The sequence below is a fragment of the Mycteria americana genome, chromosome 7 (genome assembly GCF_035582795.1).
Source record: "Mycteria americana isolate JAX WOST 10 ecotype Jacksonville Zoo and Gardens chromosome 7, USCA_MyAme_1.0, whole genome shotgun sequence".
Lineage (NCBI taxonomy): Eukaryota > Metazoa > Chordata > Aves > Ciconiiformes > Ciconiidae > Mycteria > Mycteria americana.
Genome location: NC_134371.1, coordinates 35876617 through 35904518, shown reverse-complemented (window position 1 = coordinate 35904518; position 27902 = coordinate 35876617). Strand labels below are relative to the sequence as shown.

Genomic DNA, 27902 nt, shown 5'->3' with positions numbered 1-27902 from the left:
TACTGACAACAGAGAAAATTTTGGGGATTCTGGCTAGCAAGTCCCAGAACAATCCAGATTTTAGTGAATTCCAGAGTCCTGACTCTGATGCTCACTTCCCAACCTTGGTTTGATCCTGAACTCAGTCACTTTGTGAGGACTGCAACCCAGGCAGCTCCTGGTGGCCGCATTTGCCCCTGGTTCTTTACTATTTGTGAGCAGCAGGTGAGGTACAGCATTTGTCAGCCCCTCCAGCATTTGCATTAGGAAATTGTCATCAAGGCAGTCTACAAAATTCCTGGATGGCTTGCATAATGCTGACCTTTCAGCAGGGGATTAAAATCCCCTGTGAGGACCACAGCCAGATCAGGATACTTCTGGTTTCCAGAGAAGGCCTTACCCACTTCATCCCGTTGGTTAACAGTTTGAATCTGACTGCCACAACATCCCTAGTGTTTGTTTCTTTCTGATCATGACCCAGAACCTCCCAAAAGACATGTCTCTGGTTGTATCCTGATGTTCTGTGTAATCAAGGAGCTGCTTTCTTGTAGAGCACAGCCCCCTTGCAACCTTTTTCCTCACCTAGCTTCCCAGCCTCCACCCAGCCATGTCAGTGTGCCAGGCATGTGTGCTGTCCCACCGAGTCTATGACATTCTGGTTGTGTCATAGACCGGTGACTGCACTTGAACTTCCATTTTTTCTTGTTTGATGTCTCTGTGCATCAATATAGAGACATTTGAGGTAAGCCTCTGAACACTTCCTTCTGAGCAGGAACATGCAGGTCTCACTACTAGCTTTCTCCCATGCATTCTTCCTGCATTTGCAACATTTGCACCCTTTGCTCACTTAGGTACCCATCATTGAAGTTAGCCTAAAATCTTCCTCATTAAATTAGTAAGTCTGTTCATGAAGGTGTTCCTCATTCTGTTGGTCAGGTGGATTCTTTATTTTCCCGTGGACCATCTTCATCAGCAAGCAAGGCTTCATGGTCAAGAAGCCAAGAGTCTCACTAGTGACACCACCTGAGCTTAATAGTATCTGCTTGAGCCATTCCTCCTCCAGGCTGGAAAAATGAAGTCCACAGGCCACAGCCTTGGGTGCCTGTGTCCCCATTCTTGCTTCAAGAGGGGACAAAGCACCTCTCATCTGCTCAGGGTCTCACCTGCTTGTATCACTGTTGCCCACATGGATGAGCAGTGAGGACTAGCATCTGGAAGGCCAGGTGAGACTCAGCCATTTCTCCATGCCATTATGGATCTGGAGTCTGGGAAAGCAGCAAACCTCCCTAAACAATCAGTCTGGCTGGCAGGTTGGCCTGTGTCCCATAGAAGAGGGAGTCGTCAGCTACTGTCACTTGTCACTTTCTTATCCAGTAACCTGTGATGTCTGGTCCAAAATCCTCCCTGACAGCATTTGTTCCTTCTCTGTCACCAGGGCTCTGAACCGAGGCGAAGAGCTGCAGGTGGGAGGGGAGACTTCTCTCACTGCCAGAAGTAGCAAGCTTGCAGTTCCCCCTCTCCTGGGAATTCATGCTTTCTTCCTGCCTTTGTGTTGCCTCAGTCATACCTTCCTTCTTGCCTGCATGGGAGCTAGGCATGTTTAGCTTCTCTTTATATCCCTGCATGCCAGCTGCTTTGTTACATGCCATCTGTTTGCACCTACTGGTTGCTAATGGTCCCTAGGTACAAGATAAATAGGAAGCTGGAAGGAAGTCTGCTCTGCCCCTCTGTGAGATTTCCACCTTGACAGACAGAAACCTCTCATGCTGCTGGCTGGTTCCTGGCTTCCCTTGCTCATGATTGGCAGTGCTCTCCTCCCATGCTGCAGTCCAAAAGTAGCTCTGCCATCCAGCTCTTTGTGAAGCAGAAGGCACTGAGTAAATGGCATACAGATATTGTACATCACTCTTGGGCCCAGAGAACCTAAGAGGGACAGGTAACTTCATGGATTACGGTACTGTTTCATTCTATGTACAGTGTTTAAAAGTCATATCTCAAAGTGCTTTATTAAAGTATTTTGCCGTTCTCTTACACACATACCACTAAGACTGCAGAATACCTTCTTTTTGGCTTATTAGAACTTTTGTGCACAGATTTGGAAAAGCACAGGTTTCTTCTCTGCTGTGAGGATCTCTGGATGGTGACCTATTAATTGCACAAGGCTGGTATGTTTGGCTAGTGATTGATGAGTAACGTTTATTTACTACTCTCTCAGAATTGATGTGGTGATATGCTGCTCTTCTCATCTATGCAGGTACCAGTGATAGCGATACTGGGTTCAGGAGGTGGATTTCGTGCCATGGTAGGGTTTGCTGGAGTCATGAAAGCACTTTATGAATCAGGAATTTTGGACTGTGCGACTTACATTGCTGGTCTCTCAGGATCCACGTGGTAAGGGTTTTTTCTTTTGTTTTTCTTCAGTTTTTCTTCAGGAAGTTCAAGAATGGATTTTCATGAGAGTTGACTTACTTCTAAGGTTATAATTTACAGCAAATTTTACGCATACATTATCAGTACGGAAAAGACATACAGAGTCAACTGTCTTGCAGCATAGCAGGTCAGCGGAGCAAGTATGCTGGTGTAGGTGTTTCAGACAACCAAAAAATTGATAACAAAAAAATTAAGAATTCAAGCTGTTGGTATAAATCCAAAATATTTTTTGTGTTGCTTTATTTTCCTGATGAAATGGATAAAAAAAATTCATTGCGATTTGAAGATGATGACTCATTCAGCCCAAAATGGATTATATCCTTTTGGGGCACTTTTCAGAGATTCTCAAAATCACTGAAAGATCTTTCACTCCATTTTAGACTCAGTAGTCTCCTTCTTAGTGGATTTACTGGGGATGTGTAGGACCTTTTCACTGATTCTTTCTTAGCGTAAGGAGATTTGAGCAGATGTATTTCAGCTTGTAGGAAAGAATACCAACTCACTGCCATGTTGTAGAGCATGCTGCTATGGATTGCCTTGTATCACTCCTATTGTCACTGTTTAATTTAGAAGTTACATTGTTTTTTAAAATAGTTTGTTAGTCAGATGGGAGAAAAGATCTTCCAAGATGTTTCAATTAGAATGCCCTAATCAGGTATTTATGATGTCCTCCTGTCTGACTCAATGAATTCTTCAGCCCATTAACAGGAACAACATCACCAGGAGAAAATCAGAGTGACTTCACTGTGTGAAAGGCACTCTCTGGACATTATGAGCTCAGGGCTTTGGAGGCAGCAGAATGCTTTGAACCCCAGTATTATGTCTGCCTCAACCACTCTTCTGAATGAGAGGGTTTCTCTTCTCCCTGCCCAATGCTATTAACCTGCAGCCTTTTGTCTTCTTGGCTTTTATGAAAATTGTCCCAAATTACACTTATTACAAATGTTGAAACTATTTGTTTTGACGTTTCTTAAATGAAATGTTGTAACATATTTTAAAACTGTGTGATTTTCATCAGCCAAAGCCATCTGACAAATTCAATCCAAATTTCTTAACTGTTTGGACTCCTTAACACTACATTTTTTCATTAAGTGACAAATTGCAGGCTTCTTTTTGTCTAACTTTAAAACTTGGTTTTAATGTCAATGGATCAGGTTGCAGTAGAGGATGTTACACCTTAAGAAAATTTTGAACTTTTCAAGGGAGTATCCCAAATGTCACAAAATAAGATTTTATCATAACCAGGTTTTTTTATGTACCAGTTTGAATACTGGCGCTGCATCTGAATCCAGTTTAGGGCCACCTAGTACAAGAAAGGTGTTGACAAACTGAATTAATTCCATCAGAGTACCACCTAGGCAATTAGGGGACTGGAGCACATAAGAAAGTGAAGCAGCTGGATTTGTTTAGCCTTGAAGAATAGGCAAAGGTAGTGGTGAGGGGAGATCTTACCATTATCTTCAGCTACCTAATGGGTAGCTGTCAAGAAAACAGACTCTTTTTGGAGATGCACAGAGAAAGGACAAGGGGTAATGGCCATAAGTTACAGCAAGATACATTTGATTAGCTATTAGGAAAATTATTTTGCAGTGAGAGTGGTCAAGCACTGGGATGTATTGCCGCATCCTTACTTGACTGGGCTGGGTAAGGTGTCATCCTCTTTCTCTCTGACTCAGTGAATACTTCATGTGAAAGTAGAACTTCACTGAACAAAGCCCTGAGTAACCTGATCTGACTTTTAAGTTGGCTCTGCATTGAGCAGGAGGTGGGAATAGAGACCTCGAGGTTCCTTCCAGTCTAAATTACAAGATTATGTGAATATCTCATTTCTTCGAGAGTAAGGGAAAAAGACTTTTGTTGGAATAGTTAAATATAAATGAGCAGGGAATCTGCCTGGGATGAGTTTTATCCCCTGGTTTAACTCTAAAGAAGCACATGAATTTTGGTTCCACATGTTCTAAGGAAATACTCTAACTCCAAAGTTGTTAACTCTTTTGAAATAGATAATGATATGTTCTATTCCTTGTGTGGTTTTTTTCAATTATTTTTCACTTGTGTGAAGCTTCCTTCCCCCCTCTCAGACTAGATAGAAGGCTTGCAGAATGCCATAAGTTTTTGAAATGCCAAAAGTGTCTATGAACTAGAGTAAGTTTCTCATTCAGGTTGAACTATAAAAGATTGACATCCTTGGAACCTGGGTTTTCTATCAGTAGTGATTGTGGGAGGCAGATTTATCACTGTCTATTGAGAGACCTGGATGTACTTTTGTCAAATTGCGAAAAGTGGAAGATATCATTTGGCTGGATGAAGAGCGATTGAATAGTGCAATGCAGTGTGAAAAATTTTCACTGTGTTTCTAGGGAATGGTATGTAGTCCATGTTCTGAAAATACGTCAGTCAGCTGACCATGAGGTCCTTTTTTGGGAAAACCCAGGTACGAATGCATAGTTGATCTAATGTAAACCTATAAAATCTGTGTTAAAATAGCAAGATTATCTGAACTAATTCAGTCAGGAACATATGTTGGAAACAGTTATATTTAAACAAATTTTCTTTTACTGTCTTGGTGATGTCACCTATTCAGACTGTCCTTGCTTGATGAATAAGTAAATTTACACTTTGGCACTCCCTTTCTTTTCTTTTTTTCCATGCAGTCTATTACTTGGGAATAATGCTCCCCCCCGCCACCCCCAAATGGTGGAGAATTCCTTTCCTGCAGGGAGAGGCAGGTTTTTGCTTGTTCACTCAGATGCATGCCTAACCTTGGAGCAATGCATTTACCTCCCTGATTGTTTCTGTCATCTTGCTTCGACCTTGTAGTGAATTCTTTATCCTGCATTTTCCTTTCTCTGCTCACATGGAAGCTTGCTGCGATGTTTGTTCCACCCACGAGCTGACGTGCATACTAAGCTTTAGAGACTGCACAAGGACTAATGAATCAAGTTCTTACATCATGCATGTGAGAGGGTTCATCATGCTGTCAAGTAAATTGCTGGGCAGTGATCTCAGGACCAAGCTTACACAGTGTATATCTCACTGCTGTGCAGAACTATGCCTGCAGTATGGTATGTATACCTGAGCCAGCTAATTGAATAAATAGTAGTGAAATGAACGTCTAGTAGATTAGGACGGCCTATCTTGAGTCTTCACCCATAGTGTTACTTAAGCCAACCAAGTGCAAACCACAGTTGTTTGCATGTGTGTCTAAACTTTGTTTTGAGTAAACAAAACTTCAGTTTCCAGAGTTACTCAGTGACAAAATCAGGATTTGCCTGATAGGCCTCTTCTGAATCCTCAGACTCAATTAAATCTCTGCATGGGATGTAGTTATTGTGCTTCATCTTATTATGAAAACATCTAGATCCTGGAAAGCATGACATATACTAATATATGTTAGGAATTTTTTAATAGTAATAATGAACTGGAGAGTGACAGAGAGAGGTACATCTTAGAGTGAAAGAACTGCATGTGTATACTTATAGGACCTCCAGTCCGCCAAATTTAGGTACGCTGTGACAACTTGAGGAGCTGTTTTTTCAGCTTATGATGATTCTGTTCATTGTCCCTTAAACAGTTAAGTGAGGAACACTTTAATCTTTTACATCAGACACATTATGGAAATGTATGTTGAGTTTTTGATTGTATGCTTACATTTAGAACAAATTGTTTAGCTTTCTATGCCTTGAGAAAAAACAAATGACAGTTTATTTTATAAACGGTCAGTAAATTAATCTGTTTTCATCAGTAATTGTATCAAATTATTTATGAGTTTATTGTATGTTTCAGGCAGCTGACATTGAAACAGGCTTTGATACTTACAGAACCTATTCTCCACTGCAGGTACATGTCAACTTTGTATTCACACCCGGATTTTCCAGAAAGAGGACCAAAGGAGATTAATCAAGAATTGATGAACTCTGTGAGTCACAACCCACTTCTGCTGCTCACTCCTCAGAAAGTCAAACGCTACATTGAAGCACTGTGGAATAAGAAAAGCTCAGGCCAGCCTGTCACCTTCACAGATATCTTTGGAATGCTAATAGGTGAAACACTTATCCATAATGTGAGTTCTTTTTTTTATGATTCTTAGAGTTGTGAAACTATTGCATAATAACCGGCGTTACTGTTTTTTTGAAATTACCTTGGTAACATTTAACAAAGCATGTTTAGCAACAAGAATATTTAAAGTTATAGCTGAACAGATACTGGATAAGAAACTTACAAAACGCTTTCTTTGCTCTGGGACATGCTTCTGAATGGTACTCATTTCTTTAAGAGCTAGGAAAACATCATGCATTCATGTGCAACAGAAATGAACTCAACTGCTGGGTACTTGTAGGAAGCTCTTAACATTGTCTATCATCCGTTAAAATTACTGCTCAAGCAATTTCAACAAAAAAATTACAAAATGGTGTAACCTCTTTATGCACATTTTGCTATAAGAAAAGCAGCATTTCCTTAACAAAATACTAATTTCAAGGTGGAAGATCCACATCTCTATTTATTATTACTTGTTTTTCTGGAAAAAGAGACAATAGGAAGGCTTCATACTGTTGTATTTTATTATTGACAAATCCTAATTGACTGAATCAGGCACACAGACTTCAAGTTCAAATGAGTCAGGTGAGCAGAATTTGGATTTGATCTTATCGTAAGATTGAAATGTGTTAATAGATTCACAGACTTGTTTTATACATTTGTATCTTTCATGAGTATACATTGTCATTAGGTTTTAAACACTCTAAAATACTGAAAAACAGGCAACACAGCTTTTAGTAACTGTGATATATAGGGTGAGTTTCTGACGATGAAGGGATGTTAATGATCGTGTGAGGTTGGTTAGAAGTCCCTGTTTACTAAGGAGTTAAACAAATGCACAGATGTTTAGCTTAAATCTGAACCTGACACAATCAGCAAAAAATGGAAATAAGGCTCTTGGTTATTCACAGATAACACATGTTAGCACTATTATGTCATAATGACTTTCAGTCTTTCTTGATTGCAGACTCCAGAATATTTTCTGGGGGAGATGCAGATCCTTGGGTAGCAAATGTAAGCCTCTTAATAGTCCATTTGCTTTTCTTAGTTATCTTTGCTGACTTTTCAGAAACAGCAGAGATTGAAAAACATTACATCATCATTAATGGCGGTTCTGCCTAAGAGGTTTTTCCTTGTTTTCATCTTTTACAGTAGCAGAGGGAAAGAACTTGCTTTGTCCAGCAATACTGTTTTCTTTTTGGCCATGTTATTTTGTATTCTATAACACGTGCTTATTTCGTCTTCCTATCATGTCTTTTCCCATGCCCACCTTCCTGAATTGTGCATTTAAAAGGTATTCAAGCAGATTACTTCCTTTTACAAGTTCTTCTGTTCTGTTTTTCTTGGAAGTAACTGAGTTTGTCCATTTTCCTTCTCTTTGAGGATTTCAGAGAAATAAGTAGTCTCCCAAATATCAGCAGGCCTTTATAGGATCTGTTTGGACATAATGTCTTTCTTTTCATGCAGAGAATGGACACTACTTTGAGCAACATGAAAGAGAAAATCAACAATGCACAGTGTGCTCTCCCACTCTTTACATGTCTCCATGTCAAACCAGATGTCTCAGAGCTGATGTTTGCAGGTATGTTTTCAATCTGTATACTGAGTCACTTGTGAAAAGGAGATAAGTGTGTGGCTGAAAAAAAAGCCTATTTTTTAAATACTTCTGAGAATAATTGTATCCTGCAAGTTGGTACACGTTGAAATTATTAGTCTTATGGCAAGGATTAGGAAAGAATTTGCCATGATATGAAGCATTCTTCGGGGCTTAACAAAATTCACGTTGTTATGAACTGAGTACAGGGAAATTTTAATTTATAAAAAGAATAGGAAGTTGTGATGTTGAAGAATATACCAAACAGGCACATCATAAGGACAGTTCTGATGGGTTTTAAAAGCTGATGGGAAGCGGGTACATTTGTGTTCAGCGGCTTCTGGGAATCTGACAGTAGAGTCTGATAACAAGAAGTTACTCAGGGGTAAGTGATCACGTACTTAGGTAGGTGGATACTTATTTGATTGGTGCAGTATTTGCACTAAGGTCACAGGGTTGTGGAGAACAGGCATCAAATGGACACATTCCTCATGGCATGCCATGGAACTGAGCCTTTTCTTAGCTTTTAAAATGCATCTTTTCCTGCCCATGGAAAGACAAACAGACTGTATTTTAGGTCAACGGCCTTTTATTTCTCTATCATTCTTGGGTTTGGAGACTTATTCTTAGACCATTTTGTAAACATTAATTTTTTTTTTTTACGTGAAAATAAGTCTAACACAATAACAGCCTCTTTAGGTTTCTGTGAAATGTTAAGTGGTGGCCAAGTTTTGTTCTCTATATGTTACAAAAAAATGATTTCCTACCAATTGAAGAGAACATTGTTTATCCATGAAGTAGCTAAGTACATTGCAGGAGTCAAGACAGAAAGAAAGCTGGTGTTTCTCCAACAGCAGAAAGCTGCTTAACATTAGTATATCAAACAGGTGAAGGGAAATGTCTTCAGTCATACAGGATTATTCCTCTTTCTAAGAAGAGTGAAATTAGAATTGAACAAACAAATTAGATATACTCCCTCTTTTTTACTTCTTGCACAGTGTAAAGTACTGTTGGTAACACAAAAGGGGCTTTTGCTTTTATTTATTCCATAGGTTTTAATGTCATCTAGTAGCCTCAATTGAGAGTGGGTCCAATTGTGCTAGATGCTGTACAAAGAAAAGGGTATGTATATCTATATAGTTATATATAAAACTGAGAAGGGAAACACCAAGTGGCTTGCCCAAGGTTTATAAGTCAGACATTGTATCCACATTTCCCATAAAGATTATTTGGAAAAGTTGCTGTCAAAACTTTGTTTGTAATGGAAAACGAGGTTGTAAATTAGGTTAAATTTTTCATGGGAGAATGTCTACTTTCCTCCTTAGGAAACTGAAACCTTTTTGTTTGAAAATAAAAATATTTTGGTTTTTTGATGAGCTTCTGTTTTCTGAGACATCTTATTTGGGTTACTTACTTACCATTTTAACAACAAAATTATCTTTAGTTAATAATGGACTTCTCTATGCAAGACCAGAAGCACCTGAAGGCTGGTCTAATTTCTCTAGCCTTACCAATTGGTCTAAAAAAGGTATTGCCTCTGCCAATGGATCTTATTTTGCTTTTTTGAGGCTATCATCTATATCATTATATAGGATGCTAGATCTTGATCATTTCTATTGTAAGCTTTTTTTCTCCTTTTAGAACTGAACAGCTATTCTTGATGTGAAATGTATAGTTGAACAGAAATATTTACACTTTCTTATTTACTAGATTATAGATGTAGGTGAGATCGTTCATGTTGTTTCAAGTTGAAATGCATTAATTATATCAGATAACATTCCTTCCAGGAGCGATGGTGCAAGATTTCATGCAGCTGCTAAAAGCTTTCATGCCCCAGGCTCTGCATGTTTTCCCTACCAATAGTATTTCTGACCCAGGTGGCGCCGTCCATACCCAAAACTGCAGTAATCATTTTAACTGAACATAATTACAGTGATTTAAAGACAGCTTTTTTTTTTTTTTTTCATTACGATAGCTTCTTTAATGATAAGAAATTACCTGAAGATACTGATATCTAGTGTTAAAGAGGGGAGTGGAATTTAATGTTTGGCTTTTGTATTGCATGCTTCCATCCCTTATAACAGCCTTGTTCACTAGCTTTGCTGCTGCTGCAATGCCAGACCAGTCAAAATTTGGATTTTGGGGTTTTGCTCTTGAAAGTCATTAAACTTATGTCTGTGAGAGGATGAGTGTGTGTGTTGCTCCCTACCAGTAAGTGCTACAGAATTCATTTGGGAAGCAGGGCTGCCTTGAGGTATGGATTCATAGCACTCGAATCCCAGGCTCCAGGTTTCAGAGGGATCCTTCAGTCAGTGCTTGGTTAGCCTATGTTCATCACACATACTGGATTGGGTATGTGGTTTTGATCTGCCTGCATGCAGCAAGGCTGGACTGTAAAGTGAATCTGGTCTCAGTGTGTGAGTACAGTCCATGCATTTATGTGCCCAGTCCTGAATCTGCCAAATACTTAATGTTGGCAAAATATTACCTCTCTGTCTTCCCTCCTGAGAACAGGAAAAGTCCATTGCATCTTCAGCTGGTATGAAGCAGTGTAGAGTTATGATCTAACTTACATCAAGGCCGCATCCAAAATGCAGTGAACACAGCTGAGAGGTTTTACTTTAGTTCATTTTGGATTAAGTCACAGCCAAGGAACTAACCCAGTTTACTGGGATATAAACGCTAAGTATTTCTCTTAGTATAGAGTTTTTGTCTCTTGGGACATTCAAGTCCTGCTCATTTAAATGGCCAGTATCTCAAGGAGCTTCTGGAATGGCAGAAGCTAATGCTGAAGCCCTTTAATTTTAAGGCAGAAATCTCATTTCCCTAAGCAGGATATGTAATTTGAGAAATCATCTTCTTCAGTGCAAATACAAAAATGAAAGTGGATTATCACAGATCAAATTAATTGCAATTCTAAATTTAGTTTTGCTATCAACATGATTCTGAATACGTATCTGCCAATTCCTGTTTATATATCTAAAGGGAAATACCATTAAATCCTTGGATTGGGTCTTCAAAGGAATTTCCTTCTGTTCCAATAAATGTGAAGACTTGTGGGTGGTTTATTTGGAAAATAGGGTGTTGTATTTGACTTAGCATAGATAAGCATTGCCCCATGAAACCTAACTCTCAGCAGTTGTGATTAAATCTTTCCTTTTCAGGATGAGTGGTTAACCTTATGCTTAACATTTCAACAGAAACACCAAATATCTTGAGGAGTGGATGACATCCTATGACTTGTGGGGCTTTTTCAAAGCTGTTTCTTTTGCCTTTCTATTTCAGAATTATTTCTAATTTTTTTACAGAAGCAGTCAAATCAATCACTAGTAAAAATATGGAACAGAAAATAGATGAATGGGTGAAATACTAAAAATGTAGGGTATTTTTTGTTCATATTGCTCCATTTTTGAAATGAATTCTCTGATGTAAGCAACTCCACTGGTATCAAATAAAATATTTCAAAATCACCTAAAATCCATTTTCAAAAAAGGCATACGTCATAGAATGTAAATCACTTCTGAAATTTTCTGCTAAGATCAGAAAGTGCATTTGAACATTTTATTCCATATTTTTATTGAGCTCTCTATTCAATAAAATGGCATGTACTTTTAAATATATCTTTTGCATCATTTGATATTAATAAGTTTCTCAGCTGCCGCTCAGCTTTGCCTTTTCATATTGGATTTCACTGGAAACTTTAGGTTTTGGTGGAATCCAAATGCCTGTCCTAGAATCTTTCACAACTTTTGTGATATTACATAATTTTTCTGCCACCTTTGTCACTGCCCTCCACATTTTTGGTGGGATCACAGTGAAAGAAAAGAAACTTGGAAGTTAGACCCACGTTGCATTTCATGTGACAGGGAATCATATTGAAGCATGAGATGAAAACCAGATGTAATTTTGTTTCTCTCATTCGTGATTACTGCTTTTATACTTCTGTTTTTGCAGCCTCATATTTTTTCACCAAAGTTTGTTGTGATAAGAGAGAATGAGAATGAGAATTCTTTCTCTGCTGAGACATTAGACTGTCCTTCATTTGAAATCAAAATTTTGACTTCTGCACAACCTAAGAGATATTCCTGTTGGTTATTTAGCTTCCCATTTAACTAAAATTTCTTTGCTTGGACAGAGTTTTCATTCGTTTATGTATTTTCATCCTCTGTTTCTATTCAGGTTGAGATTGCTAACTAAGCACAATTTTGTTTCTTATTTTGCAGACTGGGTGGAATTCAGTCCATATGAGATTGGTATGGCAAAGTACGGCACTTTTATGTCTCCTGATTTGTTTGGAAGCAAATTTTTTATGGGAACAGTGGTAAAGAAGTATAGTGAAAATCCTTTGCATTTCTTGATGGGTGAGTATGTGACAGAAAGAGACTTTAAAATAAAAGTAATGTCAGCAGTTCATGGACAAGGGCTTTTAAATACACAAAGTGTAAGACAAGAAGTAGAGTTCTCAATTTGTTTGAAGACATCCATTTGAAAGATTTCGCAGACATGGATTGGCATTCCTTGGTTTGTGTTTCTGGTATGTACATCTGAGCTTATGACTTAGCATGTTCCAAAATCAGAAGTGTGTTCAGAGAGTAAGCAACTGCTTAAATAGTGCTTTATATGTTTTTTTTTCTTCTACCAGCCTCCATTTATTGTTTACTTTTTCCCTTTCAGGCGTCTGGGGCAGTGCATTTTCTATATTATTTAACAGAGTGCTTGGTGTCTCCAATTCTCAAAATAAAGGTCCCACCATGGAAGAAGAATTAGGTAATATTAGTAAATCATTCTTCTACTATGCAAAACAATTGCTAGCAAGATTCAGTGCACTCTTACTCCGTGGAAGGATGGCACTCACTCTGCTGATAGTAATTTTAAGAATGTGGAATTCAAGTAACTTTAATTGCTGAAATTGCTAGATGCTGCTGAGGTCAGGGAAAGAGAGTTAGTAATTTTCTTTTGTTTCCTTCACTTTTGTTTCTGATCAGTATCAGAGGTACTGAAAGTCACCTGCATATATCCAACTATTTTCATGAAGTTAAAAGAATCCAACTCCCTTTTTTATGTTGTTATGCTAGTTTTTGGAGATCAGAAGCTGAGAAATACTTGATAGTTACTTGTGTAGTCTATTGACACTGGACTGTATTATTCAAGGGCTCAGTAAAGTAAACCCAAATTTTATCATCTCTGGATTGTTAGATTGTTCCATTCTAACCACAAATCATCTGTTGGTATCTGATCCTTTGCTTACTAATTTAATGATTTCAGTTTCATTCCTAATGCACAAATGGCGTAATGACTGTAAGGAAAGAGTTGTAGCTTGGTTTGAATAGACTTTATTGTGTTTTATTTGAGAATGCAGTTGATAATGAAAGGAGTTTTTACACTTTTTTTCCTATTCAGAAGACGTCATTACAGGGGAATACATAACCAATAAATGAATTGTCCTAGACAGCCAGATTTTTCTGAAGGGTGTGGAGAGAAAATGCAGATCGAATTGATTTAAAAAAAAAACCAAAAAACAAAAAAACAAAAACCAAACAAACAAAAAAACCCCCACAAAACCCCAAGCCTCTTAGCTGTCTCTGTCTCCTAATAGATGGTATTCAGCTGTTTGATAATATACTTATTTATGGATGAAAATGAGACCTGTGCCTCCAGGTTCATATTTCTGGTACACCTCATGAGTGTTAACACCTACTAATGGAGGATCTCTGTCAATAAATTTGATAGTGGAAAAGTCTGTGTTTATTGCTTTTTAAGGTGTTGAGAGACAGAATGTTATCTCTCATCCGTGGCTCGTTTCACATATAATTTAAAAAATATGCTTTGAAGTGGGATTAGATGTGAAAATACTAATGTGACTCGAACCACAATCTATTACCAGAGCTGTATATGTCCCAATGAAACCTTGGTACCACCAAAGTGAATGGCAAAATGCCAGTGGACATCAAAAGAGCCAGTGTTACACACAGCATGTATAAATCACACCTAGAAGCAGTAAATAATAAATTTTGCATGGGGGTTGCTTTAAAGAGATGGTTTGATGTCCAAAAATTGCACTTGTTTTTGTTAGCTTCCTTTTTTGGTCACTAATTTTTATTTTGACGTGTCTCCTATGTCATTGCTCAAGAATCTGAACGTTTGTCTTTGGTGCGTGTTTGTCCATTGACGGTATTTGGTATATTGAGGACGCACTGAGTATTAAAAGAAAAAGTATTTAAGGAAAAATACATGATGACTAAGTTCTTCTGTTTCTGTGGGGATTTTTACAGTGTTGTATGTAAGTCTAAGAGGGCATAATCCTCTTTAGAAAAGACCAAGAGTGGTGGTCATCTGTATCCAGTGTTCATTACCAAGGGTAATAAAGCTGTGGTTTTTTACACTTGATATTTCGGTGACTCTCTTCAATCTTCTCTTTCAGCCAGGTGTGCTTATAGCAATTAGATTTAGACCTAAGCAAAACATGCAAAGTGTAATTGCCATTGTTTTGATACTGCATTTGGTAGAAATTACAGCATTTGTTGGAAATTACAGCCCAAAGCAGGGGTATGCCACCAGCATCTACATTATCCTTTTGTGAGAAAAAGTAGATGTTATTTTATTTTCATTTTTTAATGGAAAAAACAATTCGTTGATAATATGTTCAAGTTCATTAGGAAACAACCCTCATTCAGTTTATTTTAACTGGCTTCAAATTTCAATTAGAGATGAATCCTAGCATACATTATACTAGGGAGTAAAGGGTTTTAGTTTTCAAAAGTCTTCTCTTGGATACAGTTGCATCACCAGACTTCAATCTCTCTGCAGTCTCTGTAGGACATAAGCTTCCAAGATGAGGCTGCTCATAAAACATTGCAAATCTACTGTATTTCAAGAAAGGCTTCCCTCCATAATTAGGAAAATAGTGCTGTCAGCCTATAATCCATTTTGACATGAATTCACCTCCGCTACAAACTTTACCTGAGGATTGGAATGTGCTGCTTTTTCAGTACTCATTTTGACTTTGAAATAATTCCTTGAGATAGTAATGAACAGTTAACAATGACTTTGTGGTTGTTTTGGAAACAAAGCTCTTAACCCTAACAAAATGCAGATTTTTGCCAGAGAAGTTCACTCATTTCTGGTTTTATTTCTCTCACTTAATGTTATGAGATGGAAACCATTGTCTTTTCTACCTGTGTAACTGCATTGGCCTTTATTTTTCACACATACTCCAACAGAACTTTCATAACCATCTTGGCTTTTGTTTTTCCCCCACTATTTTTAAGAGTACCCATTCATACAGGTATCAATGAGGTTAAGCGTTCCTCTTTTTTTTTTTTAATTAGCAGGTAGTTAACAGAAATTAACGTTGTCTTCCTAGTTCACTAGGAGTTATTGAGAGGACAGAAGCTATACATCTAAGTTTTAATCAAGGTGAACGAAATGTGTCAGATATGTGGTGCAGAGGTGAGTTGCAGGTACTGCTTTAGGATTACATTTTGTTTTCTCAATCCTTTGGCTAATCTCCTTAGTGCAGGAGCTTTGCAAAAATTGCAGGCTAAAGCTAATATATTCTGATCAGATTCTGAACATAGAGATGTCCACAGCAGATTGAATCTCTTCAGCTGTATTTTCTGTTAGGAAGACTATGATAGTTTTATGACTCAAATTGTTTTGAAATCCTTAGCTGTTCTGATAATTAAACCCTAGCAGTTTAAAGTAATTTTATATTTCTTTCAACAGAAAATATTAGGCTAAAGCACCTTGTAAGCAATGACAGTTCAGACAGTGAAGATGAATCACAACATCCAAAAGGTAAGAAAATCCTCACATTTTATTTCATAGTTTACTGTTTTCATCAGCTTTCGTGTAGCATGGTCAAGTTCATGGATGTTGGTAATTAGCGATAGCTGGTTTTACTTAGTCTTACCAATAGTCTCTTATAACTGAGAGCTCTGCTCTCATTTCTACCAATGATAAAACTTAATTGCCTAGCCCAAGGATCTTAAAGGAGCCAGTGGCTCAGCAAAATACAGAAATGTTGAACAAGAGACCTCAGAAGGGCATTTGGCTTGACTTCATGCCTCCTGCTCAAGCTGATGATCAAATGATTCTCTCACACATCTTCAGTCTTGGCGTCAGCCCAACAGGGCTTCACAGAGGTCTGCAGTTTCACATACACCCCAAAATTAGGCTTGCTGAGCCAGTAATCTCCAGAAGTCTGTTGCCCTCAAGCTACTGAGCTCAGAGGCATGTTCAAATTGTTATCAGCCCAGCAAAGTAACGCGATCCTTGTTTTCAAGGATCAAATATTAGTTTGTGTCAAATGAAATATCAAGTATTGATATTATCAAATATTGATCAAATATTAGTTTGTGTTTCCAGCATTCATAGATGTCTTCTAGCACCTTTACAAATGGCACCTGATACAGGAAATTCCTAGTGCTTGGCACAGTAGTTTAAACAATGCCCAAATTCAGTTTCCCAGAAGAGGTACAACCACAGTGGGAAAGTGGGAAGAAAAGATCCTATTGAAAATTATTTTTAGGCACCTAAACTACCTGGGGATTTCTGTAATTGTAGTCAGGGTCTCTGTCTTGTCCTAATAATGCTTTCTGTATTTGATAATACTTTTGGGGACAACAGTGATTTTCACCTGAAGAAATCGATTATGTTTTCAACAACTAAAGCAAAGATGGGAATGCAGCTCTGTGTAATTTTAAGATCTACAGGAAGAAAAGAAAATCTTGTGCAATGAGACAGTCAATTATGTCATTAGCTCTGTTAAATGATTACTTCTTCAATTCCCCTTATGTGTAAAATAATAGGGAGAGGGTGATACCACATTTTGTGTTTATTTGTGGATTTCCTGTTTAAGCACTATAGCCAGCACGAAACACTACATTTCTTTCATAGTTTGTAGCCATAGTGGACAACCTACAAATCTGTGATTTGTAAACGCTTGGTAATCCCTCTCACTTCTATAGAATATTACGGTACAGGTGTTGGACATCTAAACTTTGTGGTGTTTGATGCTTGTTTTCTCTCTACTTATATAAAAATCAGCTCCTTTACAGCCTGGATTAGAGAGATCAAGCCTGAGCCTGAATTATCTCCTTATACAAAACACCTCAAAAAGTCAAGTTTTGACAGTACAAATGCAAGGTGACACCAATCCAAGTTATTTTTACTGCGACGTCTAGCTGTAGACATCTAAGTCTGGATGTTTTGTTGCACTCTTTAGTTAATTAAAACCAGATATTGATTGTAGTCTACAATTTATGGAAAGGATATTTTCAGGTATTTTAGAATTTCCATGCTATAGGATTCTCTTTTATGCAGACTGACTTTGCCTTCCTAAGGAAAGCTGGGTTTCTGGCAGTCAGCAAAGGATGGAGAAGGGTGTCAATACACATCCAGATGAATTAGGTCTACATAGAGCATGGATCTTGGCAACTCAAGTCTGTCCCCTGAGCCCAGGAGAGTTTGCATTTTGGGTGCTAGCACAGATAAAGCCATAACCTCATTGCCCTTGCCATCCAGACTAGTTAAGTCCGGCTCAGGTCATCTAACACATTCCCAGTCTGTTTTCCTGATGGACACATCCTCACTACTATACTGCAGATGAAAAGTTTCACTGGCCTGTGAAGGTAAGAGGATGGTTTCTCTCCATTCCTCTGAACATTCATGCAGTCCACGGCTCCTTGAAAGAAGGCTGTGGCCCAGTTCCTTTTATTTTCATAGGTCCTTTATTTTAGTAGACCCAGAAATCTTGGTTTTCTACTTTATGTATTAACTATCTCACCATTGGTTATTTTCATTTTCCTCTACAGGCACTGAAAATGCTGAGGCAAATCGCGAATATCAGAATAGCAGCCAAGAAAGCTGGGTGCAGCGAATGCTGATGGCTTTGGTGGGTGATAGTGCCCTTTTCAACACCAGGGAAGGGCGTGCTGGGAAAGTGCACAACTTCATGCTGGGATTGAACCTCAACAGCTGTTACCCGCTCTCTCCTCTGGCAGACCTTCTTACTCAGGAGTCCGTGGAGGAAGATGAACTAGATGCAGCTGTTGCAGGTTAGTTCACAGAAGGCCTATGTTGCTGCATATTCATTAGTAAAACCAGAAACAGTGAGTTCTCAGTGTGGTAACATCTGTGAAGATGAGGCTTATAACAGCAGGTACCTGAAGGCAGGAGAATGTTTCTGTAGTGGCAGTCATGAGTATTGATCAGCAGCAGAGGTTATGAGGTGACTGGGTGTCACAGAGGGCACCGCACAGTGACTACTGTCTGCTGCCTACCTCTTGTGTCCCCTGGCAGAGTGTGCAGAACAGTCAGTACCTTTTGGAGGGGAAGTGGCTCTTTGTTTTGAAGGAATTGCTGGCAGAGATGACCAAGCTGCTTTTGTGTATGGTGCCCTTCATTAAGGCCACTTTCTCACTCTCTTGGACTTCTCCAAAGGGTATCCTGTGTTGTTCCTTTTCTCTTATGGGTGCTGAGCCTTCTGGTGGAATTAAAATCTTTCCTTGTCCTCCTACAGGGCTTCCCTGTGGCAAAAATTTTGTAGCTCTTCTGCTGTCTTTCTCTTCCTCTGAAAAACCTGTGGAGGCAACACACTTCTTTACATGTAGATCCTTGCTTTGCTGACACCATGTTCTTCCCAGTGTGACTGATCTGTCAGGTGCATTCACATTTCATGTGTGACTGGTGTAGATGCATCCACATTTCATGTTGGCGTAAGCAGGAAGCACGAATGCGGATGGAAAATAAGAATTTCAGAAAAATGTTAATTTGCAAAAGACGTTCAGTGTCTTCCCCCACTCCATGAAGTATATGGTGTCTGGGACAGTAGCTGCGGAGAATTAGGAATCATATTCGATTAGTATTTTGAAGATTTTCTATGGACAGTGTTCATTACAATCTTCTCAATGAGAGCCAATGAATTTCTTGGTATTCTTCTGGCACTCGTGCTTTTTTTTTTCTTCCTCAGTAGGCAACAGAGTACTGAGTTAAGGATGTGAGTTTCCCTATAGAAAAGTTACGTCAGAGTGAAGATGCATACTTGGTGGAGCCTCTGCATACAGTTTTTGTGACACAAACTGTAATGCTTTTAGATTATTGTGGATTATTACTGACATCCATCAAGCCAAGGAACTACAAATCTCTGAACATGGTGTTCCTCCCTCGTGTAGCGGCACAGCATTGCCAACCATCCCTCGTAATAATAGTAGTCACCTCAGCCCTTATTTTCTATTTAGAGGAAAGAGATTGTCCTAGCTGGTCATTATGCAATAGTAAATACCAGATGTCGTTTAAAAGCTTAAGTAGCAGATGCGCTCTAATGCGTATTTGTTAATGTAACAAATCCCTTTGAGTGGTTGTATAGTAATTTCCATCTGTACTCCACTTTCTAAATATTTTTATCATCTCAGAGGTGTTTACAACTGGGTAATCTTAATATTTATAGTAGTTGTAAAAGAGGCAGGAAAGCGGGTAGTAAATTTATGGTTGGAAAAAATGACAGTTGATGAGAATTTTGCATAATTAAGATATGTGGATAATCTTCAAAATCAACTATCAGCTTCCTGGGGTTTAATTTCAGTTGAAATAAAATGCTGGTTTGACAGAATGAGCCTCTGCACCTCTGAGACAATTACTTTTGAGTGCCTGAAATTTCTTTGGGTAAAATGTCTGGCAAAAGTTTGACATAACTGTGATTTTTTTTTTTTTTTTTTTTTAGTGTTAGCTGAAGCACACGCTCATAAACATGAACTAACAAGTCAAATCTAACAGCTATGAGTAGTTGCAATATTATGGTCAAGGATAGTTAAAAAAAACCTTGAAATTTCAGTAGTTAATATAAAATTTAGTCACTTGGTAGTGTGATTAAGTGTGTCCAGATTTTAATGCTGTGAATTTTGCTAATATATGAGCCTAGGAGCCCAGAGGAGTAGATAGAAGGGAAACTTCAGTGTAAATTTTAAATATTGTATATTACCAAGGCACTGGATGGATTTAAGCTTTGCATATTTATTCCTACCACTAGGAGTTTACCTATCAGCTTGAGTCCAGAGAGAAGTCTGAATTGTTTTAGGACTTACTTTCTCTTTATTACCAGACACTCCAAAAGAGAAATAAATGAATCAAAAAGGATATAAATAATACTTTACATCTCCAGTTGTCTCAGACCTTCTGTAGATGCACTGAGTTGCACTGCAGAGGATGAACTGTGGCAGACCTAAGCCAATGTTACAGTCATTACTGAGGATTGAATTTAGGGTCTGCAGTGCATACAGCAGAGATCCCAGCTGCTTGATCTGAAAGTAAAATGCTTGGCTTTGCTTTGCTATGGATTCTATTTATGCTGAGCATTTTCTTAATTGACCTCAAATATGCTTTACAGCTTTACACCCCTTGAATTATTTCATTCTGAACTCAGAGTTGTTCTGTTTCTATGCCTTGATATTACAACACACCAAAATCACTTGAGAAAATGCCAAGTGAATAACAATAGGGAAAAAATAACTCATAATCTCTGCTTCCTTATTTCAGTAGTTATGGAAACTCTGTTATAGTAGACACACGTCAGTAGCAAATGCCCTTTTCATCTCCCATACTTCAGTTGAAGCTGCCATCTGTGACAAAGTTTGGTCTCTAGAATATGCTCTCTTTTTTATTTCCAAACACTTCTTCATATCTGTTTGTGTATCCAATTACTGCAAATCAGATAGGCATGCTGTGCTGGATCAACACAGAGCTGTACTCATAAACATCTTGTGCTTCTCCCAGTTTGCTGTTTGATGGACTGAAAGCTTCTCGTCATACGGATGCATCTTTCATAAAAGCAGTCCGCATGGGCTGAAAATTAATGTCCCAGGCTCTCAGGGCATAAATAGTCCATTCATTCTTCATACTATTTGATGAATAATGATGGATTCACTTACCAGGGTTACGTATATAGAATGATTGTCCTAGATTCATGTGTTGTAAAGTATAAAAAGAACAAAGGTTTCTTATCCAGCCCTTCAGAATAACTACAGCACAGGTTATAGAGTAAGTGACGCTTCTTTTAGGATCAGGGATACTTATTGTACATTACACCTCTCCGAGAAGCAATTGCAGGCTCACCTGGAGTGTCCTGACCCACAGTTCAGTCTGCCTGCTTGTCTTGTCTTGCCGGGGTATTGCGTGCTGCTTCTGGCCTCTCGCTCCAAATCCTGTGTAAATCAAATCAAATTACATGCTGAATCTGCCTTTAAAGTCATGTCGTTAAAATAACACTGGATTATCTTAATTGCTTTTTGATTTCTGACCCCATAACATGGACACAAGTTGCATTTTGGAACTTTTCTTCTCAGTTCAAAGATGAGAAATGTACTTCTAAAATGAATTATAATGAAAAGAAAAACCTTTAACTTCAATTTCTCCTGTAATCACAGAGATTTTTTGAGGCTTATAACAACATCTGAATTTTGTCTTTAAAAAAGTGTGGGGGGGAAATTTGTGCTAAAAGGATCTGTAGTAAGTGTATTTTTTTTACCAGTGTTTTTTAAATTATGATGAATTTGATAAACAGTAATATATTTTCATTGATTTATGCTAATTCATGGTTATGAAATATATCTGGTTCTAAAATAGGTCTATAAACACACAGCCCTTTAGCAATAGGCAATGATTTGAAAGTGTTTTCTCCCTTAGAAATCAAGGCAAATATTAGGAAACTGGTGCCTCATTTCTTAGCAAAGTGCCCTCTAATAAATAATAATAATAACAGAAATAAAAAGTCAAAATATCTGTTCTGGGATTTTTTGCTGCTCATAACAATAGATTTTTTTCATGGATCCTGAAATGATAGGAACTAGAGTTTTAATTATTTTTGATGGATTTTCTTCACATTAAAATATCTTCTTTCAGATTACTTCCATCTCCAGTAAGTGGGTGCTAGGAAATTTAATTATACAAGAAATAGTTATATTATTCTATTCAGCATTCCTTAGATTACACTGCCCTCTACAGATATGAGCATTAGTTTTTAGTCAAAAGGCAAAAATATGCACCGGAAATATTTTTAAGATCTAGAGCAAGAAAAGACTGTCAGGATAAAAGTTTTAAGTACTGCAGGTATCACGTAGTGGTATCCAGAGACTTGGATAAGGGCAAAGACACTTAGGAAAAATTGCTTGTTCTTTCCTGAGCTGCACCCAGGGAATATTGTGGTTAAGGGGGAAACATAATCTTCTTCAGCCCTCAGTTTGGGCATTAGAGATAGGAGACTATTTTGTGCTATACCATGACAGTAATAGCAGTAAGTGGCTTACATGTAATTCTGCTCAATGCTTAAATTTCAGATATGGATATGGGTTCCTTTTGTTCCTGGTACAGTAGTGAGTATCAGGTCATGAAATTTGGTGTAGGTTGAAAAACAAGTCATTTGACTTGGTAGTCCTAATTTTAATGGACAGAAACAGACACAGAAAAGCATCATTCAAGAGCAGAGCCACATCAAGGCTGTTAGGCAAATTTCAGTTATTTGTGGAAAAGGAGCTGGGAAGGACAGGGGGTTTGGAAGGGAACCTGGGGGAAGAGGTTTGAGCAGGGGTTGTAGGACACTGAGAGGATATATTTTAGGAATCTGTCTTTTAACATCCCATAAACACTTTCCTTTGTGTATGGGTTGTTAGGGATGAAGGGGTAAAGCTGGGAAGGCTAGTGTCAAACCAGGGCATTTGTCCCCTTCGGTTTTGCCTTGAGCCACGCCTGCTTCTGCCTTGGGACAGGGCGTTTGTGTACTTCACCTACCGAGGTCCCTTCCACTCTGTTTATTTCCCCTCATTCTCCAGTTGTTAAAATGAGAGGTAAAGTTACACATGAGTTCACGATATGCTTAGCTGGGATACTGTACATTTTGAATTCTGTGGAATCTTCAGTACTCAGAGAAACACTTGAAAGCCCATCACAATTTCAGTTCTTAATTGGCGTGTTCCTGTTTTGTTTTGTTTTGTTTTCATCTGTTCTGCGCAGATCCTGATGAGTTTGAGAGGATATACGAGCCACTAGATGTGAAGAGCAAAAAGATTCATATAGTGGACAGTGGGCTTACCTTTAACCTGCCATACCCACTTATCTTAAGACCTCAAAGAGGTGTTGATCTCATCATCTCTTTTGATTTTTCAGCGAGGCCAAGTGATTCCAGTCCTCCTTTCAAAGTAAGATAGGCCATTTCTTTCTTTGTGTTCATAAATTTATGTTGACTCAGTTGTATTCTTCCAGTCGGGTTGTTTGCACATTTCATGGTTCCAGAAGTCCTTAGTGCTATTGTATTGACAGCATTGGAGCAATTTGTTTCCACGTCAAGGCAGAATATTGCAGTCTGCCTCAGTTCCTGTTTACATGACTCACATGAGACAACTGACACAAAGAAGGCTAATACAATTTATTTGAAGTAGTAGCTCTGTTGTTTTTATGGAAGTCTTGCCTTCACACAGAATTGCAGAATTTTATTTTATGTCAGTATTAAACAATTAAGTAAGTAATTTACCATTGTGCTGGTGCTCCAGCTCTGTACAGCTGTCTCCTCTGTGATGCTGTGATGTAAATGAATGGTTTTCTGTCATCATCTTGCAGAAATGTGTCTCAGTCACTCTGGTATTACTAAATATATAACATTTTGGAAGTGGAGCTAACTGTTCATTTACATCTCACTAGGATAATCCCAGTACTGGTTTAAGTAGGTTTTCTAAATCCATTCAGGCAAGAGCAAAGCAACAACAGAAAAATCCAGCAGGTGTGGAAAGCACAGCTGTCATTCTGTACAACCTGTACAACCTACACATCCAGACAGCTCCAACTGATCAGAAAAGTTTAATGTTGGTTCATTTGGGTAGCAGCACTTACAAGACTATTGTGAGGTACTCAAAAAGAGGCAATATTTATTTGAAACCCATGTGGATTTAAAAAAATAATTTTTAGGAAACCAAGAAAACTTGCCTGTTTCAGAAACATTTGGCATTCTTTGTTGCTTTACAGAGAAATTTCAATTAGAACAAACAGTGGTTTTTTCCTTCCTCTTGCTATCAAGGGACAAAACCCCAAAACAACATTAGAAAATAACAGTAGTAGCAAAATGAACTCTAGATCAGTGTTGTCAAATGCAAAAAAAGAACAAGCTTCAGGAGAATAAAAAGGAGTAACTTCTGTAATCTCTAGGTCTCTAGAGGGAAAATGGTGGGAAAATTAAATGATGCCTTAGGTTTTCATGAAGCCACCATTGAAGGGAATGGTTCATTATTTCTGAAGTGCAAATATTTGTGTAATAAAAAGAGTGACGTACCTCCAACTGATGCACAGGTATAGTCCACAAGCAGAGGCTGTATGCTAATGGCCTAAAGGACAGAAACCAGTTTTGTTTACTGGCTGTACAGTCCCATTGGTTCTGCTTGCATTACAAAGAGTAAATGCCAGTTCAAGAATTGGCCTGTATCTATGGTAGCACTTTAATATACTTTTATTACTCCAACACATAGGGAAATCAGCCAGCTGAAGTCAATGACTCTACTCTTGTTTTATCATTTTACACCCACTATCTTTTAATCTCTTGTGTATCCAAAACAGTTGCCTGAAGAAGGGTCCTATTTCATTCAAAACCAAGATTAAAGATGTTGACCTTCCCTCTCCTGCCTCTCACACACCCTCATTACACGCTTTTGAGTCATTATTTACAGATTATTTTGTTGACTGAGTTGTCACGAGGGGAAAAAAAGCCTGTTTTCCAGACTTACTTCTTCACTTAGCATGCTTTCAAATGCTAGTCTGTGTTATGATGTGACTCTGAACATAACAATGTGTGGATTGGTGTTTATTAACTCTCATTGGTTTCCATAGCACGGATACTCAGTTTGCAAGTGAAATTATGGATGGTTTTTTCTAGCTGTCAGCTCTGTAAATTCACCCAAAGATTTATGTGACAGACCAGCTCTTTCCTTCCTGTGAATCATCACAGGTGGTGAAGATTGAGCAGGCTGAATTAGGTGCTCAGTTTGCCATACTGGGTTGTCTATACAAAGATTGGCTTGATCAGTCCTTCTGCCGTAAAGAAATGTGAGTTAATAAAACTGCTTCTAGTAGCCAGTTTGACTTGTGTCTCTCTACATAAAATCTCACTTTGCAGTGGATGCTTATATGCACCTGAGTCTTTGTTATCTTTTCAGGAAATTTTGCTTGCTGAAAAATGGGCCAAAATGAACAAGCTTCCTTTCCCAAAAATAGACCCAAATGTATTTGATCGAGAGGGCATGAAGGAGTGCTATGTTTTCAAACCAAAGGATACCTCTTCGGAGAAAGACTGTCCAACTATAATCCATTTTGTTTTGGCCAACATCAACTTCCGGAAGTACAAAGCTCCAGGTGAGCACACAGTTTCTGATGCTACATCTAGCTGTTTCTTTGAAGCTTTATAATGACATGGTGATTATATACTAGAAATGTTTTGTCTCTGAAATAACTCTTAAGTCTATCTGTAGTAGTTCGGGATTTCAAAAGAGCCATTAAAAAATAAGATGGTACGTCCTCAGACGCAACATTTAGATTGTATTTTTGTATTTGTTCTGTATGCAGGCGTTCTAAGAGAAACACAGGAAGAGAAGGATTTTGCAGACTTTGACATTTTTGATGATCCAAATACACCATTCTCTACGTTCAACTTCCAGTATCCTAATGAGGCTTTCAAGAGGCTTCATGATCTAATGGAGTTCAACACCCTCAATAACATAGATGTACGTATGCCAGTGTGGAAGGGACTTAAAGGGTCTAGATTTTTAAAGGAGAAAGTAGATGATGTGAGTAAAGCCCTAAATCTGCCATACAGAAGGTACAGGGGTTTACTTCAGCGTTTGCCTGATTGTTATGACATACAAAGTGCTTCCTGCATTTAGTTGTGCCCCTTGCTATTTTCAAAGTTGTGGCTGGATCAAAGCCCATTATAGGTAGTGGAACAGATTTGCTTTATTTCAATGAGGGCTGCAGTATACCCTAGGTAAGTTCATATTTTTTAAATTTTATTCCTGTGGGGTTTTTGTCATTTTACCGTCAAAAGTCCTGCAGGGTAACTGAGCAAAGGTGTCTGAACAGGATGTAGACATTATGTTCAGGATTTTATACTCAGCTCTTTACGTATGCTGACATTCTAACTGGAAGAAAAGGAAAATGGAAAATTTTTGTAAAGATCTCTGGAAATGTCTTTATCAACTAACTCAGTAATAATTATTTTTAATTGATATTAGCTATAACACAAGACCATGATCCCAGCATCCACAGAGTGACTTGTCATATTCACAAGAGTAAATGATCATCCCCAATAATTATCTTTTTTTTGCAATATAGTGAACAAATCTTGTTACTTCAGGACAAAGGAAGCGAAAGTGAAGATTTAATCTTTCTCAAGATAATAATTATTATCTATATCCTTTAAGTATGGATTTTCTCAATGTTTGATTTGCTTTTCAGAATTGCATTGGGACTTGGTTTAAATGGTGTGTATTCTTGTGTGACTTCTTTGATGTTGGTGGTATTCTGTCATATCTTTATATATTAACTACATTAAAATCATTGGTTTATACAATCAAGAAAATAGTATTCATAATAATACTCAGCAATCGCTTTGTTCAATGATGGAGCAGTGATAAAAGCAGCAGCAACAGTTGTTAACATCTGAAGGGATCTTTTCTATCAGTTAATAAATCATTAAAATGATAGTTATTTCCCTGAATGACACGTTGTTCACTGTTTTCCAGGTGATCAAACAAGCTATGATAGAAAGCATTGAATACAGAAAAGAGAATCCATCTCGCTGCTCCGTGTCTCTTAGCAGTGTTGAAGCAAGGAGATTCTTTAATAAGAACAGTCTTAACAACAACCATACATAGAGGATGTGTTGTAGGTCCCACTCCTTCAAGAAGCTGGTTCTATCTTTATAACTGGAGTCAAAAAGACATTATCAGAGCATCACTGCTCCTGAACAGGGCTGTGCAAAACTCATGAAAACATTTTCTTGTGAATTTTCAAGTTTCAATATAATTTTGTACTTCTTTTTTTTAAACTAAAAACATTGAATACATTTCAGTATGCTGATATCCTTATTTTAAAAACTATGGAATTAGTTTATTTTGACTATGGTTATTGGGTTCAGTGTCTCTTTTTTTGCTTACAAAATTGTAAACACTGGTTTCTCATAGCGGGGCAATTGTCTGATTTTTAATTGATGTAAACTGGGCATATCTTGAAACATAAGATGGAATTAGAAACACAACAGAATAAAACTTTAATGACAGAGACAATATGTATACCTGGGCTTGGGCCCAGATTCCACAGTGCTTTGTATCAATGAGAAGATTTCCTCCGACTTTGGTTTTAAAAGTCAATAATTGCTAACTACTGCTAGGCAAGAGCAGCTCCCTAGTATATTAAGTCACTTGGCTGCTTACTAGCACTGTTAAGGTTGATTTCTTATATTGGAAGGGCTTTTGCTCACTAATAACCATTGGCTATATTGGCCTTACCAAAACTCCATCATCAAGCTCTGTTTGAAATTTCACTTTTCTTGCGTGAGTGGTGTCTCTTAAAAAAAAAAACAAAGAAACTTTTGAATGGGTATCAAAGAAATGGAGTTTATACATCTTTGATATTATAAGTAGGATCCTCAGCTGGTTATTAATGCTAGCAGAGCTTTTGTAACTGATGCTAAGATGCTCTTGAATCTTTTAATCACAAATATTTTCACAAAAATTGAAGTCCACTTTACTACTGTTTAAGAATGTATGTATCCACTCAGCAGAAAATCCAGCCTCTTATATTTTCTTTTTGTCTTTTGTTCCACAAAATTACA

The 27902-nt window shown here is 37.9% G+C and overlaps 1 protein-coding gene across 3 annotated transcripts in view; it reads left to right on the top strand.

Moving 5' to 3' along the window:
* The window catches only part of PLA2G4A (phospholipase A2 group IVA), an 84556-nt gene extending 57422 nt beyond the window's left edge, over nucleotides 1-27134 (top strand). For all 3 annotated transcript variants that reach the window (XM_075507813.1, XM_075507814.1, XM_075507815.1), the window contains 11 exons: nucleotides 2234-2370; nucleotides 6250-6472; nucleotides 7915-8029; nucleotides 12265-12402; nucleotides 12716-12808; nucleotides 15767-15838; nucleotides 17857-18099; nucleotides 23045-23229; nucleotides 25231-25426; nucleotides 25637-25794; nucleotides 26812-27134. In XM_075507813.1, coding sequence (XP_075363928.1) covers nucleotides 2234-2370; nucleotides 6250-6472; nucleotides 7915-8029; nucleotides 12265-12402; nucleotides 12716-12808; nucleotides 15767-15838; nucleotides 17857-18099; nucleotides 23045-23229; nucleotides 25231-25426; nucleotides 25637-25794; nucleotides 26812-26943 — 1692 coding nt within the window. In that variant the 3' untranslated portion in view covers nucleotides 26944-27134. The remainder of the gene's footprint in view (nucleotides 1-2233; nucleotides 2371-6249; nucleotides 6473-7914; nucleotides 8030-12264; nucleotides 12403-12715; nucleotides 12809-15766; nucleotides 15839-17856; nucleotides 18100-23044; nucleotides 23230-25230; nucleotides 25427-25636; nucleotides 25795-26811) is intronic.
* The last annotated feature ends 768 nt before the right edge of the window (nucleotides 27135-27902 follow it).